Source organism: Rhincodon typus, chromosome 2 (genome assembly GCF_021869965.1).
Source record: "Rhincodon typus isolate 14 chromosome 2, sRhiTyp1.1, whole genome shotgun sequence".
NCBI classification, from domain to species: domain Eukaryota; kingdom Metazoa; phylum Chordata; class Chondrichthyes; order Orectolobiformes; family Rhincodontidae; genus Rhincodon; species Rhincodon typus.
Window position 1 is genome coordinate 128,165,266 of NC_063333.1, and position 17,543 is coordinate 128,182,808.

Here is a 17,543-nt window from a genome sequence, read left to right on the forward strand (position 1 = left end):
AAGTCCACCAGCTTTCACTGGAGCAAGACAGATGTTGGCACAGTTACTTGAGTGGAAGCTGACAAGGGGGTGGTGAGTGGCGCGGGGAGGGGCGGGGGGGTGTGGCAGGAATATTATAATCTCTCATTGGAGCTTTTAGTAGCACCATGTATTGGAGCTACAATGCATTCTTTGCATCTGATGACAACGGCAACTCGTTCTTTCTATTCTCCAGTTAACTTATGTGGTTCAATTAATGTTCGCTTAGTGGCTGTGATTAAGTCTTCAATGTATGCATTCCTCAAATAATTAAATAAATGATTGGAGTTAACTTTGAGATGATTGTCTTGACACAAGTTGAAAAATGTAGAACATAATGGGAAACTCTGCACATTTATAACAACATGGCATAAAGTTAAATATGAGAAACCTGCATGCTGAAAAGTGAGCGTCTAATCTCGTTTATGCTGACGTATCTGTTCAGCTGTCCAAGGAAATAATGAAGTTTCAATGTGGGACATGGAAACTGGAGACAGGCGATTCACCCTTTGGGCCAGCAGTGCTCCACCTCTCTCTGAAATGCAGGTTTGTGGCTCAGTTTTCAAAGCTTAAATGTAAGTTTAGCTAACATTAACTACAATTTCTGCCTCCTGATTGACAAACAGTTGTAAAAGAAATCTATCAATGTTGACATTAAGGACAAAAGTATCAGTCCCTACCTCTGCAATTGAGATAGAGGGCACTTTCCTATACCCTATTCAACCAAAACTTACTCAGTTTAAAAATGTATGTTCATTTATAGTGCTCTTGCCTCCAAAGGAAGTATTTGAATTTTTTTTCTTCCCTTCATGACATTACCATCGCATAGAAAAGCTTAATGAGAATAGCAAGTTGGAGTGAACTCCAAGCAGCTCTTCATCTAAAACGCCCATAACCTTGCTGATGCAGGTATAATCAAAAGTATGGGCACAGAGTGAATAAGATATTAGAAAGAGTTAAGAACAATGTGTATACGTAAGTTTAAAGATGAATTTTTTTTTGTGCTAAGAAGCAAGGTTTAGTTACATTTTGAGTGATCTTGTGGGTTAGTGCTTGAAGTCTAAGGTTTGTTTATGCATGTACCTTAATGAGGTATTGAAACTTGAGACGAACAGTTCATTACATTAAAAAGGAGCAGCGAAATGCTGTGCTGTTGCTTAGTGCCATGTTTCCTACGACATAGAGAAAGGCAAATTAATCTAGAAAGTCAGTCACTCTGTGTGTATCTATATTATAGAATGAAGGTCTATTTAGCAAACTCATCTAGTTGTTCTGAAGTTGAGATCATAATGAATTTAGTTTTCAGTTTCTTTTAAATGCCTCATGCAAAGATACCAGTTGAAGGCAAAACATGTATTCCATATACACATATTTGCCAAAAGGAAACGGATGGCAGCTGCACCAGTGTGAGCCTAAGCAAGGAGTCTTTGTGTGCATCTGTTAGTAACTCTTCACTGAAGGTTGGGAGTTTGTAAGGATATTGCTGAGATGAAATGAATAATGTGAATTTGAATCTTTTTCTGATATATTGAAATATTTCCAACATCTTGCCTATGTCAAATGTAACATAATTTACTTGTTTTAATAAATGTTTTCTTCATTTATGTTAAAAGTACATTAGCAGCCTCTTATGAATGTGTTCAGTAGCTGACCTTTTTTTTGAAAGGTGTTCTAATATGCTAGATTTCACTGTGGAATCTGGCTTTTTCAGTAGTAATATAAGCTTGCATCACACCAACATGTTCACGAATGAGATTAGTTTGTAGTAGACTTTTAGAGCAGTCTGGGAACTGGAGGAAATAATGTGACTGAAAGCAAAGCTGTGAATGAGGTGTGGTCAAATTTTTTGAGTGTGGTGTTGGTGGGAATAGCAGCGCAAGAAGTCAGAATTAGAGTTTGGGGATTGTAGAAGGCTAGGGAGTTAGGAACAGATAAGACTATGAAAAGATTGCAGTAGAAGAATAGAGACTAAATTTGAGAATAATTTAGTGACGACAGGTTTGATGGATGAGCATAGCAGGTCTACTGTGGTAGAAGTAGAGGCAGTTGATGTTATAGAACTGAAAGGTGGTTCTGTGATGGAGAAGATATGGGTTAGAGCTCAGATTAGGGTAGAGTAAAATAATGAGAGTTCCTTGCCAGTGCAGACAGAATGCTTGGTATTTTTGGTAAGGGCACAGAATTTGTGACAGGGTGACCTAAAGATGATTTTGGTCCTATCCTTGTTCAGTTGGATGACTTTAGACTTAACCAATATAAATACCTGGCAAATAGTCTGAAAGGATAAAGGAAGTGAAATGGTCAGGAGAGGTAGACTTGTCATGATATTTGTGAACTTTGTCATCATCTGCAGAAAAGAGTTAAAGAAAATATCATCTGGATCATGAAAAAGAGGATGCTTTTTGAAATGAATCCACAGAGGCTGGTATCCTGTCATCAAGTCACTCTACTTTACATGTGGGACATTCTTAACACTGATCCAGCTCTCAAGTGAAAAGAGCCTCTGATGCTCCTGTTTATATCTGTCAGCCATTGGATTCGACCAGATTGACCGCCCCAGTCGGGGAACTCCTATTCTATGGGGTCCACCATGTTGACCTCCTTACAATAACTACAGTTTTCAAACATTTGAGAAAGCGTGCTGGAATAGATTCCATTGTTGATTCTCTCAAGATAATAGGAAAGAATAGAAGCAAGTTAAGGAAGTCCTTTCCATATGGACATGGAGGGGTACGTTATAGGCAGATATTGTGGTTGGCTTGTGACAGTCTGTAGAATGGATGAGGCGGTATACTACACTATGATCACGGTCACAGACAATGCAGCTTTTGCCTTCAGTTAAAGGTGTTTCTATGCTGTGGAAGGCACATGAAGACGTGTATTTGTAAGGTGTTACCGTGTTTTCAGGATTTTGGCAAGTTGGGGATGTTGTGATAATCTGCAAGAAGAGAGGTTGTGGTTACATTTGAAGAAGACGTGATGTGACCATTGTGAAAGTTAGAGGAATAGTGCTTGGGAGAGAGAGAAAACCATATAGCATGTTAGCTAGTGTGTGGTGCTAGCACTGGCAGGTCAGCATTTTAGAGACATTGGGGATCAAGTTAGCAGGAGGTGGGCTGTGGACAAGATGATAAACTTCAGTGGCCATGGGGAAATGAATAAGCAGATGTAGAGCAGGTTCAATTGGGTGCCTAGTCTGAACTCCCAATGTGTTCAATGCCATGAGAGATCATCATCTAGTATTTTTCTTAATGTAGACGATGCTGTTCTATTTATAATATGAAGAAGCTAGTCTTATACCTCAATGTTGATAATTAGAACAAATTCAAGATCTAATTGTATTTTGTTAACTGATTAGCTTTCTATTTTACTGTTCAGCCTTCACCACATAGTATTCATGGAATCTACTGCAGCCCAGCAGATGGAAATCCTCTGCTACTAACTGCTGGATCAGATATGCGGATAAGGTGATGTACTTTGGTTAGTTCTTGATTGGAATTGTGCATTTGATTTTGATTTATTTTGTTTCCTTAAAACAGGACTTTTTTGTACTTCAGAATATGCCATTAAATATCCACACGTTGGGCTGGATTTTTAAAGAACAAAAGAAAAAGAAATGTAGTACTTGGACAAGAATTCAGAGATATTAACCTTTTAAAGGGTCTGTTCTTTTAGTTTAGCTCCTCATTCTTGTTACAGGATCTTGGCCCTAGTCGGGCTAGAATGACTTGGCTCCTCTACTTCACTCTCCAGTTTCTTTGTAAGGGATAAAATACAAAGACAAAAATACAAAGAACAGTACTGCACAATAACAGGCCCTTTGGACCACCAAACGGGGGTGACTCATGCTTTTCTCAACTAAAAACCTTTTGCCACCAAGCTATCAAATCCCTCTATTCCGTGCCTATTCATATATCTGTCAAGATCCCTCTTAAATGTTGTTATTGTATCCATCTCCTCCACCACCTCTGGCAGCGCATTTTAGGCCATTAACACTTTTTGTTTAGAAAAAAAACACCTTGCCTCGCACATCTCCTTTAAACTTTCTCTCTTTTACCTTAAATTTGCCCCCTAGTAATTGACATTTCTACCCCGGGGGAAAAAGACTCCGACTATCCATTCTATCTATGCCTTTCATAATTTTGTAAAATTCTATCAGGTCGTCCCTCACCCTCCAATCTCTCCTCATAGCTAATACCTTCCAAACCAGGCAACCATCCTGGTAAACAATTTCTGTACCGTCTCCACAACCTTCTCATCCTCCTCGTGGTGTGACAACCACAACTGCACGCAATATACCAAATGTGGCCTAATGAAAGTTCTATGAGGCTGCAACATGACTTGTCAATTTTTATACACTCTATGCCATGACCTATGAAGGCAAGCAAGCTATATGCCTTCTTGACCACCTCATCCACTTGCATTGCCACTTTCAGGGAACTGTAAACCTGTGCACCTGATTTTTTTAAATTGATACTAAAAAATGTTCTGCCATTTACTGTATGCTTCTCTCCTGCAACAGATCTTCCAAAGTGCACCACTTTGCATTTGTACGGAATCAACTCCATCCATCATTTCTCCTCCCAAGCCTTCAGCCTACCTATATGTTACTGTATCCTTTGGGGGAGCTGCAGAGTGAGAATTGCCAATCTTTTCAAACTTACTAATCAGGCCACCTACATTCTCCTCCAAATCATATTTCTATGTATAACAAACAACAAGTGTCCCAGCACCGATCCCAGTGGAACACCACCAGTCACAGTTGGAAAAATGGCATTCCACTGCTGCTCTGTCTTTTATGACAAAGCCAGTTCTGTATCCATCTTGCCACCTTAACATGAATCCCATACGACTTCACTTTTTATATCAGCCTGCCGTGAGGGACCTTGTCAACGACTTTGCTAAGGTCCACATGGACAGCATCTACTGCCTTGCCATCATCAATCATCTTTGTCACTTCCCAAAAAACTCAACCAAGATTGTGAGACACACGGGGCTGGAAGGTCACAGCAAGCCCAGCAGCTTCTGGAGGAAAGGAGACATTAACGTTTTGGGTATTACCCTTCTTCAGGACGTGATCTTCCCTACACGAAGCCATGCTGCCTAATGCTGATAAGTCCATATTTTTTGAAATGTTAGTAAATCCTATCCCTAAGAATCCTCAACAGTAATTTCCCTACCACTGATGCAAGGCTCACCAGCCTGTATTTTCCCAGATTATCCCCGTTGCCTTCTTTAAACAAAGGAACAACGTTAACTGTTCTCCAGTCCTCTGGGACATCTCCTGTAACGAAAGAGAATACAATGATTTCATTTGAAGCCCCAGCAAGTTCCTCCCTCACCTCCCTCCGTATTCTGGGAAAGATCTCATCAGGTCCTAAGGACTTGTCTTCTGTAATGCTTTTTAAAACATCCAATACCACCTCCATTTTTGTATTGACATGTCCGAGAATATCAACATAACCTCTCTTTGCTCCTTATATTAAGAAATGCCTTGGATTTTCCATAATTTTGTTTGCCAAAGACAGGGTATGGCCTCTTTTAGCCCTCCTAATCCCTTTGTATGAATTGTTTCCTGCTATCTGTTTTCTCCAGGGCTCTGACGGTTTTCAGTTTCTTAAACCTTACATTTGCCTCCTTTTTTGACTCCGCTGTCAATTTCTTTTGTCATCTAACATTCCCGAATCTTGCCATTTTTAGCCTTCATTTTCTCAGGAACATGCTGATCCTGAACTCTGATCAACTGGTCTTTAAAAGATTCCCACATGCAAGATGCTTCCAGTCTACATTTCCCAGGTCTTGCCTAATTTTGTGGTAGATCGCCTTCCCCCAGTTTAGTACTTTCACCCGAGGATTACTCTTATCCTTCTCCATAAGTAACTTAAAACTTAAAGAATTATGGTCACTCCTGAAATGCTAACCTACTGAAACCTTCAATACCTGGCAGGGCTCATTCTCCATTGCTGTGTCTAGTACAGCTGATTTCCTAATTGGGCTATTTACATATTGTTTCAAACAACTGTTCTGGACACCCCCAACACCCTAGCACTACGTGAGTATCAGTCAATATAAGGGAAGTTATAATCAGCCAGTACAACAACCCTGTTGTTTTCACATTTTTCCACAATCTGTCCACATCTGTTCTTCAATCACCTGTAATACAATCCCATCAAAGTGATTGCACCCTTCCTATTCTGACCTCTATCTACATGGCCTCACGGAATGAGCCCTCCAAGGTGTCCTCCCTCAGTGCAGTTTTGATATTCTCGCTAATCAGTAGCGCAACCCCCTCAGTTCTTTTATATCCCTGTCTTTCATGCCAGAAACATTTAAAAGATGTTCCTTACTCCTGCAACCAGACAGGAAGCGTACCTTGTGGAATTCTGTCTTGCTTATGAAGTATGCTATCTGTTCCCCCTACTATTAAATCATCTACAACTACCACTTTATGCTTCCTTTCTTCTTTTCACTTTTTGGACAGGTCTTTATCCATAATTCCATGGTCTGCATATTGGCTGCCCTTCTAATAGTTTCCATTCCTTATCCTTATTAGTAACAAGCATGGTTTCTGTTGTTACAAGCCCTATATATAGCAGTAACATTAAAATGAAACGAATCCCCCAAAGCTAATAGAAAGAAAACCAATGGGAAAATTAAACATGTAACTGTAACAAGCAACTAAAATAAATATAACTAACATTATTTAATCGGTAAAGGATATGTCAAATGAAAAGGTAAATTTCAGATGCAGGGAAGATGTACCTGCATTTGTTACAAGCTCTTGCATTACTTCATGCACAAATATGGGACCATGTGAATTTCATTCTTTCTAAAACTGTCACCAATTTTTAGGATTTCTTATTTCCTATCCAATCAATTTGGACCTTGAGTCACTTTCGATAGAAGTTGAAATCCCTGGTCACAGACACCACCAAGTGAATCCTTTTTTATGAATATTGTAAATGCATGGTGGGCTCTAGAAATAATGGAACAGAAGTGAATTTTGTCCTATCCACAAGTCTTTATTCTGCTCGCCTTCCAACGTATAACAAATACAGTAGAATAGTCTCTGCTCTGTTCTCAGAATTCTGCTTGAATACCCAGGATCTATTCTAAAGATACAGCAGAAAATTTCCATTCAGAGACAATCTTGTCTTTTTTTTTCACCCTTGCATAATTCTGAACTGCCAAATGGAAAGCACAGGCTAACCCAACCCACTACAGGTGGCTTTCTGTTGCTTTTTAGGTTTCGTACCCATGGCAACCCTTGGTCACATGGGTATTTCTTAGAACCCAAATATGTCATTATGAAGTAACTAATTAATGCTCCTTCAGAGCACTCCCAGCTCACTTTGGCCTTAAAGGGACATTGCACAAAAGGAAAATACCTCCAAAAGCATATGGGTCGTCTCCTCATTATGGAATAGTATTACCTTCTGTATATCCTTATTTTTTAACTTAATGTACAGGTTCAGAGGAATTCAGTTATCATTTGCACCAACCCACTTCAGTATCTGCACTTCTGCACAATTTTTGATTAAAATCTGTAGCAAAACTGTCCAGATAATGCTGACTGTTATGTATCAGAGTCCCTCAACATATACTGACTGAGTCAGAAACATTTCTGACAGAAACATTCTTTGCAGATGTGATTGTTCTGGACAGTCTCGCTGTCCAGACGACCCTATGTGCTGCAGTCCAAACAAATGCCCTGTTCTTCCATATTGTAGACTGGGTTATTTATGTAATTTTTTTTTTTTTTGTCTGTAAATTCATTACTTTCCTAATTTACATCAAGTAGAAAAACTGGACAATTTTTAAAGGATAATTATTACTTCAAACTTGTGTATAAGTATTGGAGATGAACCCTATTGATAATTTCTGAATACCAAAACTAACTTCACCTGAAGGTGCTTTACTGTTAGCATATAAATATCAGCAGATATCATTACCACACTGTTTTGAAAACAAATTGTGGTTAATTGCACTGGAAATGGATAAAGCGTACTGTGTTGCTGTTTTACAATTAACTGTTCTGCAAGCAGCCACTTGTCTGATTCTTGCATTCTTGTGTGTCTTGTCTTTGCTATTATGACGCTGCATTAAAAGTATTCCTGAACATTTGTCAAATTTGTCTTTTTATGATTTATGGGTAACTTCAATCTACATATTGATTAGACTAACCAAACTTAGCAATGCGTTGGAGGATTTCGTGCAATGTATGAGGGATGGTTTCCTTGACCAATATGTCGGGGAACCAACTAGAGAGCAAGCCATCTTAGACTGGTTATTGTTTAATGAGAGAAGATTAATTAGCAACGTTGTGGTGCAAGATTCTTTGGGGATGAGTGACAAAATATGGTAGAATTCTTCATTTAAGTTGGAGAGTGACACAATTAAGTCTGAATCTAGGGTCCTGAACTTAAAGCTGACTTTGGTATGAGGCATACATTGACTAGGATAAACTGGTATTGGAGGTAATGTATTGACATGGATAGAAAACTTGTTGGCAGACAGGAAGCAGAGAGGAGGAATAAATGGGTCCTTTTCAGATTGGCAGGCAGTGACGTGTGGGGTGCCACAGGATTCCATGCTGGGATCTCAGCTGTTAATAATATATGTTAATGATTTGGATGAAAGAATTGAGTGCCATATCTCCAGATTTGCAGATGACGCTAACTGGGTGGCAATGTGCGTTGTGAAGAAGATGCTAAGAGGCTGCAGGTTGACTTGGACAAACTGGCTGAGTGGGCATATACTTAGCAAATGCAATAAATGTGAGATTATCCACTCTGGTCACAAAAACAGGAAGGAAGATCGTTAAGTGACTGTTGACAGTTTAGGAATAGGTGAGGTGCACTGAAACCTGGGTGTCGTGGTGGAACAGTCACTGAAGGTTGGCATGTAGGTGCAGGAGGCAGTGAGGAAAGCTAATGGCACGCTGTCCTTCATAGACAATTTGAGTATTGGAGTAAGGATGTCTTGCTGCAGCTATACAGGGACTAGGTGAGGCCACAGCTTGAGTATTGTGTGCAGTTTTGGTCTCCTGGCCTGAGAAAGGACATTCTTGCTATTGAGGCAGTCCTGCGAAGGTTCACCAGACTGATTCCTGGGATGGCTAGACTGACATATGAGCAAAGATCGGATCAACTGTGCTTGTATTCGCTGGAATTTAGAAGAATGAGGGGGTTCTCATGGAAACGTATAAAATCCTGATGGGACTGGACAGAATAGATGCAGGAAGGATGTTCGCAATATTGACGAAGTCCAGAACAAGGGGTCACAGTCTAAGAATAAGGCGAAAGCCGTTCGGGACTGAGATGAGGAAGAATTTCTTCACTCGGTTGTGAACCTTTGGAATCCTCTCCCACAGGAAGCTGTTGGGGACAGTTCATTACATATATTGAAGAGGGAGCTGTTGTAGTTCTTACGGCTAAAGGGATCAAGGGGTATGGGGAAAGGGAAGGAATGGGATACTGAGGTTCCATGATCAGCCATGATTGTGTTGAATGGTGGTGCAGACTTGAAGGGCCAAATGGCCTACTCCTGCATCTATCTTCAATGTTTCTATGCTAACAACTGCTTATAAGCTAAAATGTTAAATTTATTCTTTATAAGTAAATGTAAAGATCAGAATGACATTTAGACCTGTTGCTCATCTACCATTCAAAATGGTGGTTAGCAGATAATGGATGCTGTCATAACTGCCAAGGTACTGATCATCTCAGCCCAGAGTGCTGAGAAATCCTGAACTATTTGCCAGGACTACAATGATTAAACGGTTTCCCTGTTGAGTATTTTAATAAAAGGTTTTCCAATCTTAGCCTTTTTAAAAAATTTTTTCTCTCAATTTTGACCCTTTTGATTCTTGAAGTTGTTGACTTCTATCCTCACTGTGTTTGCATAGGCATTTATTATGTTCTACCAATAAATAAGCAAAAGTGTATATGTAGATGAGTTGGGAGGGAGAAATTGGTCTTGGGCAATTGCTAATCAGAAACTTGTTCTACACAGTATGTGATTCTCTTCCCACTGACTGCAGTGTCACCAGTTACACCCCTTTGGGTCTCCCCAGAAGAGTACAAGAACAATAAAAACCTAGGCTGATCAGATCATGCCCCTTGCTGACCCATAGGCCACGCAAGTGTATTACACAAAGAGTGACTGGAGAGCAACCGTTAGTGAGATTCCTGGCAGATTTTTCTCACACAAAAGAATTGTAGTGCCCTCAGTGCTGCCTTGCAGGTCAGTTAACTCATTCCAGACTCTTGGCTGTGAGTCGTCGGGCTGTAGATTGAAGTCTGATTTGTGCACAAATTCCAAGATGATCCCTCAATATGTTACAAAAATGCTGCATTATCAGTGGTGGCACTTTTCAGTTGAGGCACTAAACCAATGTTGCCTTCCCTCTTGACTAGATGAAAAAGATCAAATAAAGCACTATTTCGAAGAAGGGCCAGGGGAGTTCTATACAATTTCCTGGTAAATTTTTATCCCCTCAACAGCATTGCTAAAATGTATCAAATGTATTACTAAAGACATGTAGGCATTATTGCATTGCAGAGCAAGGTTCAACCTACAAATTGGTTGTCAAGTTCCTACATTACAACAGGTACTGAACTGCAAAAGACTTTATTAGCCTTAAACCACTAGGTGCCCTGAATTTGTGAAAGGTGCTTCATAAACCCACAGCTCTTTTTGCCACCTCATCCACCCACTTGAATCATCAGGAGAATCTGCTCTGTTGAGTTAGATGGTCTGATGAACTGCTTTTATCGAAGATGCCTTAAAAGACTGAGTTTGGAACAGTTCTCTGTAGCCATTTAGTCAACCAAAACAATAACTTAACTATCGTTTGGAAAAGATATTTTAAAATTAACTGCAATTCTCTTTCCTGCAGGTTTTGGGATCTAGCATATCCAGAGCGATCATACATTGTAGCAGGAGGTGCAAATGATGCTCTGCATTGTCCATCTGTCTCATATTATAGAAAGATAATTGAAGGAACTGAGGTTGTGCAGGTAGGTTTCACTGAACGTTATCATTGCCTTCAAAAATTTTAATTGATGATTTATAGATTTCTACAGCAATGTAAAAACAGTAGCTTCAGCCAGAATATTAACTAATTCATAACATCGTAAATCACCCAGCTAATGAATCCTAATTTTATTAAATGTTCCTAAAAAGACTTGAGTGAAATCCTTGGTCTCTATACTTGTTACTTAACAAGGTTCAAACTCTTTTTAAGAAGGGCAGATGTTGGAAATGTTCTCTGGGTCATAAATCTCTTGTGAAGAAGCAGAAGTCAATCAGTTAATGAAGGACTGAAAGCTTTTATTGCATGTGAGCAGTATTTAAAAAAGAAAGGAACAGGGAAGTAAAGGAAAAAAACATGAGGGCAAGTGGAAAAACATGTGAAGCTGTTGAATGAAGAGCAGCAAATTGTTAAAAAGCAGAATTAATATTAGCAGCGGGCATAATGAAAGAATTGGACAAAATGACTTTTTGCTTGCTAGCTTTAAATTTTCAAGCCCATTTCAGAGCACAGCTACGGTCTATCTACAATGCAAAGATGAAGTAACATATAGACCAGATAGGGTTAGATGACAGATTTTTCTCTAAGATACACTAGTGAGTCTATTACATTTTGTATGGCAATCAACAGCTTTAGAGTCACTTTATTGATACCAGCTTTTTAGTTCCAGATTTATAAGAACATAAGAAATAGGAGCAGGATTAGGCCATCTGGCTCATTTGAGTCTGCTTCGGCATTCAGTTAGTTCATGGTTGATCTTTCCATGGACTCAGCTCCACTTACCTGCCTGTTCACCATAACCCTTAATTCCTTTACTGTTCAAAAATCTATTTGTCTTTGCCTTAAAAACGTTTGAGGTAGCCTTAACTGGTTCACTCGGCAGGAAATTCCCCAGATTCACCACCTTTTTGGGTGAAGTTCTTTTTACATGATTAAAATGTCCATGGTAGGAATTTGTATGTGTTCTTTGGAATACTGATCCAGTAAGATACTAGAGAGTGAATGAATGTCTCAAGAGTGATACAAATCACAGAATCACTGACTTGTTACAGTGTAGAAGAAATTCATTTGACCCACCATGTGTGCACTGGCTCTGTGAGCATTTTAATCTGGTTTCTAATACTTGTTTTGTTTTCTCTGTAACGATATGCGTGCATTTCTGTTTAAATAATCATCCACTGCCCCCTCAAATGCCATAATTGAACTTCCTTCCACCACTTTCAGATGATGCATTCCATACCTTAACTTTTTCACACAGCAAGTAATTATTTCTCTCATATTTGCTGCTTTTGCAAAAACTTTAAAACTGCTCTTTCATTTTTGCTTTGTGTCAGAACAGTTTCTCCCCAATCTGCCCCTTTGGCGATGATCTTTGCGTCCTCACTGTCCACCTGGAGTAGTACCAGATGATTTGGAGGATGGCAAATGTCATTCCCTTGATCAAGAAATGGAATAGGGATAATCCTGGGAATTACAGACCGATCAGTCTTTCTTTTGTGGTGGGCAAATTACTGGAGAGGATTCTGAGAGATAGCATTTATGATGATTTGGAAAAGCACAGTTTGATTAGAAATAGTCAGCATCGCTTTGTGAGAGGCAGGTCATGCCTCACAAGCCTTATGGATTTTAGCAAGGCATATGATAAAGTTCCCCATGGTAGGCTCATTCAGAAAGTAAGGAGGCATGGGATTCAGGGAAATTTGGCTGTCTGGATACAAAACTGGGTCTCTAATAGAAGACAGAGTGGTAGTCGATGGAAAGTATTCAGCCTGGAGCTCGCTGACCAGTGGTGTTCTGAGACCTCTGCTCTTTATGATCTTTATAAATGACTTGGATGAGGAAGTGGAGGAGTGGGTTAGTAAATTTGACGATGACACGAAGGTTGGTGGAGTTGTGGATAGCGTGGAAGGCTGTTATAGGTTGCAGTGGGATGTTGACAGGATGCAGAGCTGGGCGAAGAAATGGCAGATGGAATTTAACCCAGAAAAGTGTGAAGTGATTCATTTTGGAAGGTCGAATTTGAATGCAGAATACAGGATTAATGGCCGGATTCTTGGCAGTGTGGAGGAACAGAGGGATCTATGGATCCCTCAAAGTTGCCACCCAAGTTGATAGGGTTGTAAAGAAGGCATATGGTGTAGTTACAGTTCGGTACAGTACGGCTCTTCATTTCTGAAGAAGGGTCTAGGCCCGAAACATCAGCTTTCCTGCTCCTCTGATGCTGCTTGCCTGCTGTGTTCATCCAGCTCTACACCTTGTTATCTTAGGCGTACGGTATGTTGGCTTCATTTGGCAGGGGAATTGAGTTTAAGAGCCGTGAGGTTATGCTGCAGATCTATAAACCCTGGTTAGACCACACTTGAAATATTGTGTTCAGTTCTGGCCGCCTCATTATAGGAAGGATGTGGAAGCTTTAGAGAGGGTGCAGAGGAGACTTATCAGGATGCTGCCTGGACTGGAGGGTAGGTCTTATGAGGAAAGGTTGAGGGAGCTAGGGCTTTTTTCATTGGAGCGAAGAAGGATGAGAGGTGACTTGATAGAGGTGTACAAGATGGTGAGAGGCATAGATAGAGTGGATAGCCAGAGACTTTTTCCCAGGGTGGAAATGACTATAACGAGGGGGCATAATTTTAAGGTGATTGGAGGAAGGTACAGGGGAGATGTCAGAGGTAGGTTCTTCACACAGAGTGGTGGGCGTGTGGAATGCGCTGCCAGCAGTGGTAATGGAGTCAGATACTTTAGATACTTTTAAACGACTCTTGGATAGGCACATGGATGATAGTATAATGTAGGGTATGCAGGGTAGTTTGATCTTGGGATAATACGTTGGCATAACATCTTGGGCTGTGTTGTACTGTTCTGTGTTCTATATTCTAATCACTCTGTCAGACCCCTCATGATTTTAGAAGTATTTATTAAATCTTCACTTCGACGGAAAGTTGCCTTGACTCCTCTGTTCTTTCCTCATAACCAAAATATTATGTCCCTGGAACCTTCTTGCAAAACTGTCTTTCTAATGGATTCGCATCCTAATGATGGCCTAACATCCAGAACTTTACACAGTACTCCAGCTAAGAGCTAATCAGTATCTTGTATGAATTCTTCTTAATCTCCTCCCTGCCCATGTTTTCTAATTATGAAGCCTAAAAAGCTTTATGCAAAGAACGGAAAGTTGACATTTTTTCTGCCTTTTCTAATTCAAGAAGAGATCAAATGTTGATAGAAAATGTTTTGAAGCTAAATCTGGAGATCACAGAATCAGCCAATGGATAAATTCCGTTTAATTTGGTTTAAAATAAAAATTGTGGAGCAGAGGATAGAGATGCGCACAGGATGTGTTGAACAGTGATGAAATGTGCCTTTCTGACAAGATGTTTTGGAAGGAGAGGCTTTGAATAGAGGACAGAACTTATTCCACTGAGGGGGAAGAAAATAAGTAATTAAAATTGTGATGAAATAGTTGTAAATTACTTAATTCTGATGAAGTGCCCCGCCACCTCAAAAAAAGTTAAACTATGTTTTATCTTTGGATTCTGAGACATCTAACATTTCCACCACATTTTGCACTGAGTCAAGGAGCTAGCAGTTTCCTGAGTGGGAGAATTATATGTTCATAATCCACACTGACTTCAGTGCAGTACGAAGGAACTGTTGTGCTGTCAGAGTTTTAAATCACATTCTAAATCTGCCTATTCAGGTCTTGAAGATCCTGTGACTTTCATTTGAAAATGAGCAGAGAGCTTTCTTGGTATCCTAGACAACGCTTAATCCTGTATTAACAACAACAAAACTGATTACAAACAAAAGCAGAAATTGATGGAGAAACTCAGCAGGTCTGGCAGCATCTATGGGAAGAAAGCAGGGTTAATGTTTCGAGTCCAGTACCAACCCTGCGCAGATTCTAATGAAGAGTCACTGTACTTGAAACGTTAACTCTGCATTCTCTCCACAGATGATACCAGACCTGCTGAGTTTCTCCAGCAATTTCTGATTTGTTGTGGATTTCCAGCATCTGCAGTTCTTTGTTTTATATCACTAAAACAGATTGACCAGTTAATCGTTATCATTCCGGTTTACAGGGCCTTATTATGACAAATTAGTACCATGCTTATTAATTGTGAATGAGTATGATTTTGTAAGATCTGAAACACTCCAAATTATTTCTTCTTTCAAGAAATAAGGCGATTCTAAATTGTAACTACTTGATTGTTTGATAGTCTTGTAAACTTTGACAGGTTTATGCATAATTCCCTTTATAGGATGTGTGTACAGTGTTTTAAAAGTAGACACGAGTGACAAAACATTTAAATAATACTAGAACTGATTTGGGACCTGTGAGCTTTGTTTGTTTGTTTGTGTTTGTTTTATTATATCATGATGTTTTGTGATTGTTTATGTCTTCAGTTAGCTTTTGCACAAATACACAATGTTGGAAAAGAATGGACCGAAACTATATCCTTTTGTAGAAGTACTGTTTCCATATTACAGTCTAATCCTCACTTTTTTCAGAATATCAGTTCAATGAAAAACCTGTTTGTTTTGAAAGGAAATTCACAACAAGCAGAAGGTTGGATCTTCAGAGGATGTACCCCGACGAGGTCCAGAATCTCTCCCAGTTGGGCATCATGACATTATCACTGATCTTGCTGCTTTCCAAACGACCCAGGGATTTATTGTAACTGCTTCACGAGATGGGATAGTCAAAGTATGGAAGTAACAGTTTGATTCTGAAAACAAAGTGAAGTACACTGTTTTGTCTTCTTTATACAATGAAGTACCGGATTACATGTTAGGGAAGATTATACCCTGATTTTGTTTTAAGTTTATGCAAAAATCATGAAGAATAGGATTTTATTTTTGTGGTAAACAATGTCTTCACGTTTTTCAGATATTAAACCTTATGTTCTCTTGACCTTGCAACTGTAGAAATGAACTCCCACAATAGGAACCCAAGAGTGTCTTTGTTGTTTCAGTACTGAACGAGAGATGTAATTGCAGATTATGAATGAGGGATGTATTTTCTTCATTCTGCATTCATTCATTTTTGATCTGTGAACTTTTGTAATACAAGAATGTTATTTTAATAATGTCTCCAAAGTAGTTAAATTTCTACAAGCAAAAATAATTCCCTGAATCATTCCAAAAGACTTTGGAATTTAAAAGAGAATATAAATTGGAGTAGATTATAACAGTAAATAGTTACTTTAGAGTCCCTCCATGCATTTTCTTTTTTTTCTGACTTGTAAAATGCTTGCTTTGAGTTCTTGCATTTTCCCACATAATGCAGGAGTATGTCCTCACAGCAAGTATGCTTGGAATCATTAAATGTCTTTGGTGCTTCCAGCATTGTTTTGAGACTGTAGAGTACACTTATAAGTACTTGGAGGAGAAAGCTGTTGGAGAGAAACTGAGTCAGCCTTTTACGAATGGACTTTGTCACTGTGGTCATTGAGCAAATAGGCCGAAAAGGACTAAATACCTGATGTCACTCCTGGTTCGAGCATCAAATGGGAAAGATAAAGCTCATCGATGGAAATATGCAGATACTTAAATTAAGCGCAAGACCTGTAGTGGTAACTTTTAAATGAATACTTGAGCATGTGATTATTTGATGGTGCATTGTACAAGCTTAACTGAATCTGAAGAAATTTAAAAAAAGATCTTGCCCCAAGATGCAGTTTACTGGTGCACTTTTAAAGTATTTAATCTTTCTGCAAATGTTCTTAGTTTATCTCTGACAAGATAACTGGCTTCGTCATGACCATCGTCTGATGCCAAATAATCACTGTAATCACATTTATATTATGCTTAGTAATTGTGAGAAAGATTTGAACATTTTTTGCACTTCTGTCAAATGCAAATGGATGTGGGGTTGCACAGAATCTTCAGTGAGAAATATCTACAATTCCATAACCCTCTGCGCTGGAAACTGTAGTGGTGTAGCAGGTGCATGTAGAGGACAGTAAGTGAGCCTGTTAAATTATTGGACTTGAATTTAAGGGTTTCAACGTAAATGTTATCATCACTTATTTGGGAAAAATATGAAAATGTATGTACTGTAAGTATTTGAGCTTTAGTTTTTGGAACTTCAACTGAATAAAATGCAATGTAATGCATTTTACTCAACTTGTTGGCATGACACAAACTTGCTCTTTGCTTTTCGAAGGAAAAATGATTAAATAATTAAAACTTGTGTTACCAGTTGCTTCTTGTCTGGTGTGATTAATTATAAGGATATTCTATTTGATATCTCTGCTATTAAATAGATTAATCAGGTAAAATTCCATTAAAAGTTAACTAATTTGTTTTTCAACTCTTAATGTCAGTATTTTCTGTAAGAGTTCAGCAAGAATTCGAGATTCTGTAATTGAACCTCCTAAGTCTTTCTAAAATAAAATTAAAATACTGAAAAATCTTTGCAGGTCTGGTAGCATCTATGAAGAAAAAAGTCTTAATGTTTCAGATTCTTGATCTTTTTGTCAGAAATGTA

At 39.0% G+C, this 17,543-nt stretch overlaps 1 protein-coding gene across 1 annotated transcript; it reads left to right on the forward strand.

Annotated features, from left to right (window-relative positions):
• Nucleotides 1-17,257, forward strand: LOC125486449 (phosphoinositide 3-kinase regulatory subunit 4-like). Its single transcript, XM_048614014.1, has 4 exons — nucleotides 1-564; nucleotides 3,397-3,485; nucleotides 10,919-11,039; nucleotides 15,600-17,257. The coding sequence occupies exons 1-4, from the start codon at nucleotides 490-492 to the stop codon at nucleotides 15,768-15,770; spliced, it is 456 nt and encodes a 151-aa protein (XP_048469971.1). The 5' UTR covers nucleotides 1-489; the 3' UTR covers nucleotides 15,771-17,257.
• Nucleotides 17,258-17,543: the final 286 nt, after the last annotated feature.

Bases quoted from the DNA above. Each gene is read 5' to 3' on its own strand.
- LOC125486449 (XM_048614014.1), top strand. From the start codon at position 490: ATGTGGGACATGGAAACTGGAGACAGGCGATTCACCCTTTGGGCCAGC. The intron at 3,486-10,918 runs GTGATGTACTTT...TCTTTCCTGCAG, and splicing joins GGATCAGATATGCGGATAAG to GTTTTGGGATCTAGCATATC. The intron at 11,040-15,599 runs GTAGGTTTCACT...TTGTTTTGAAAG, and splicing joins AAGGAACTGAGGTTGTGCAG to GAAATTCACAACAAGCAGAA.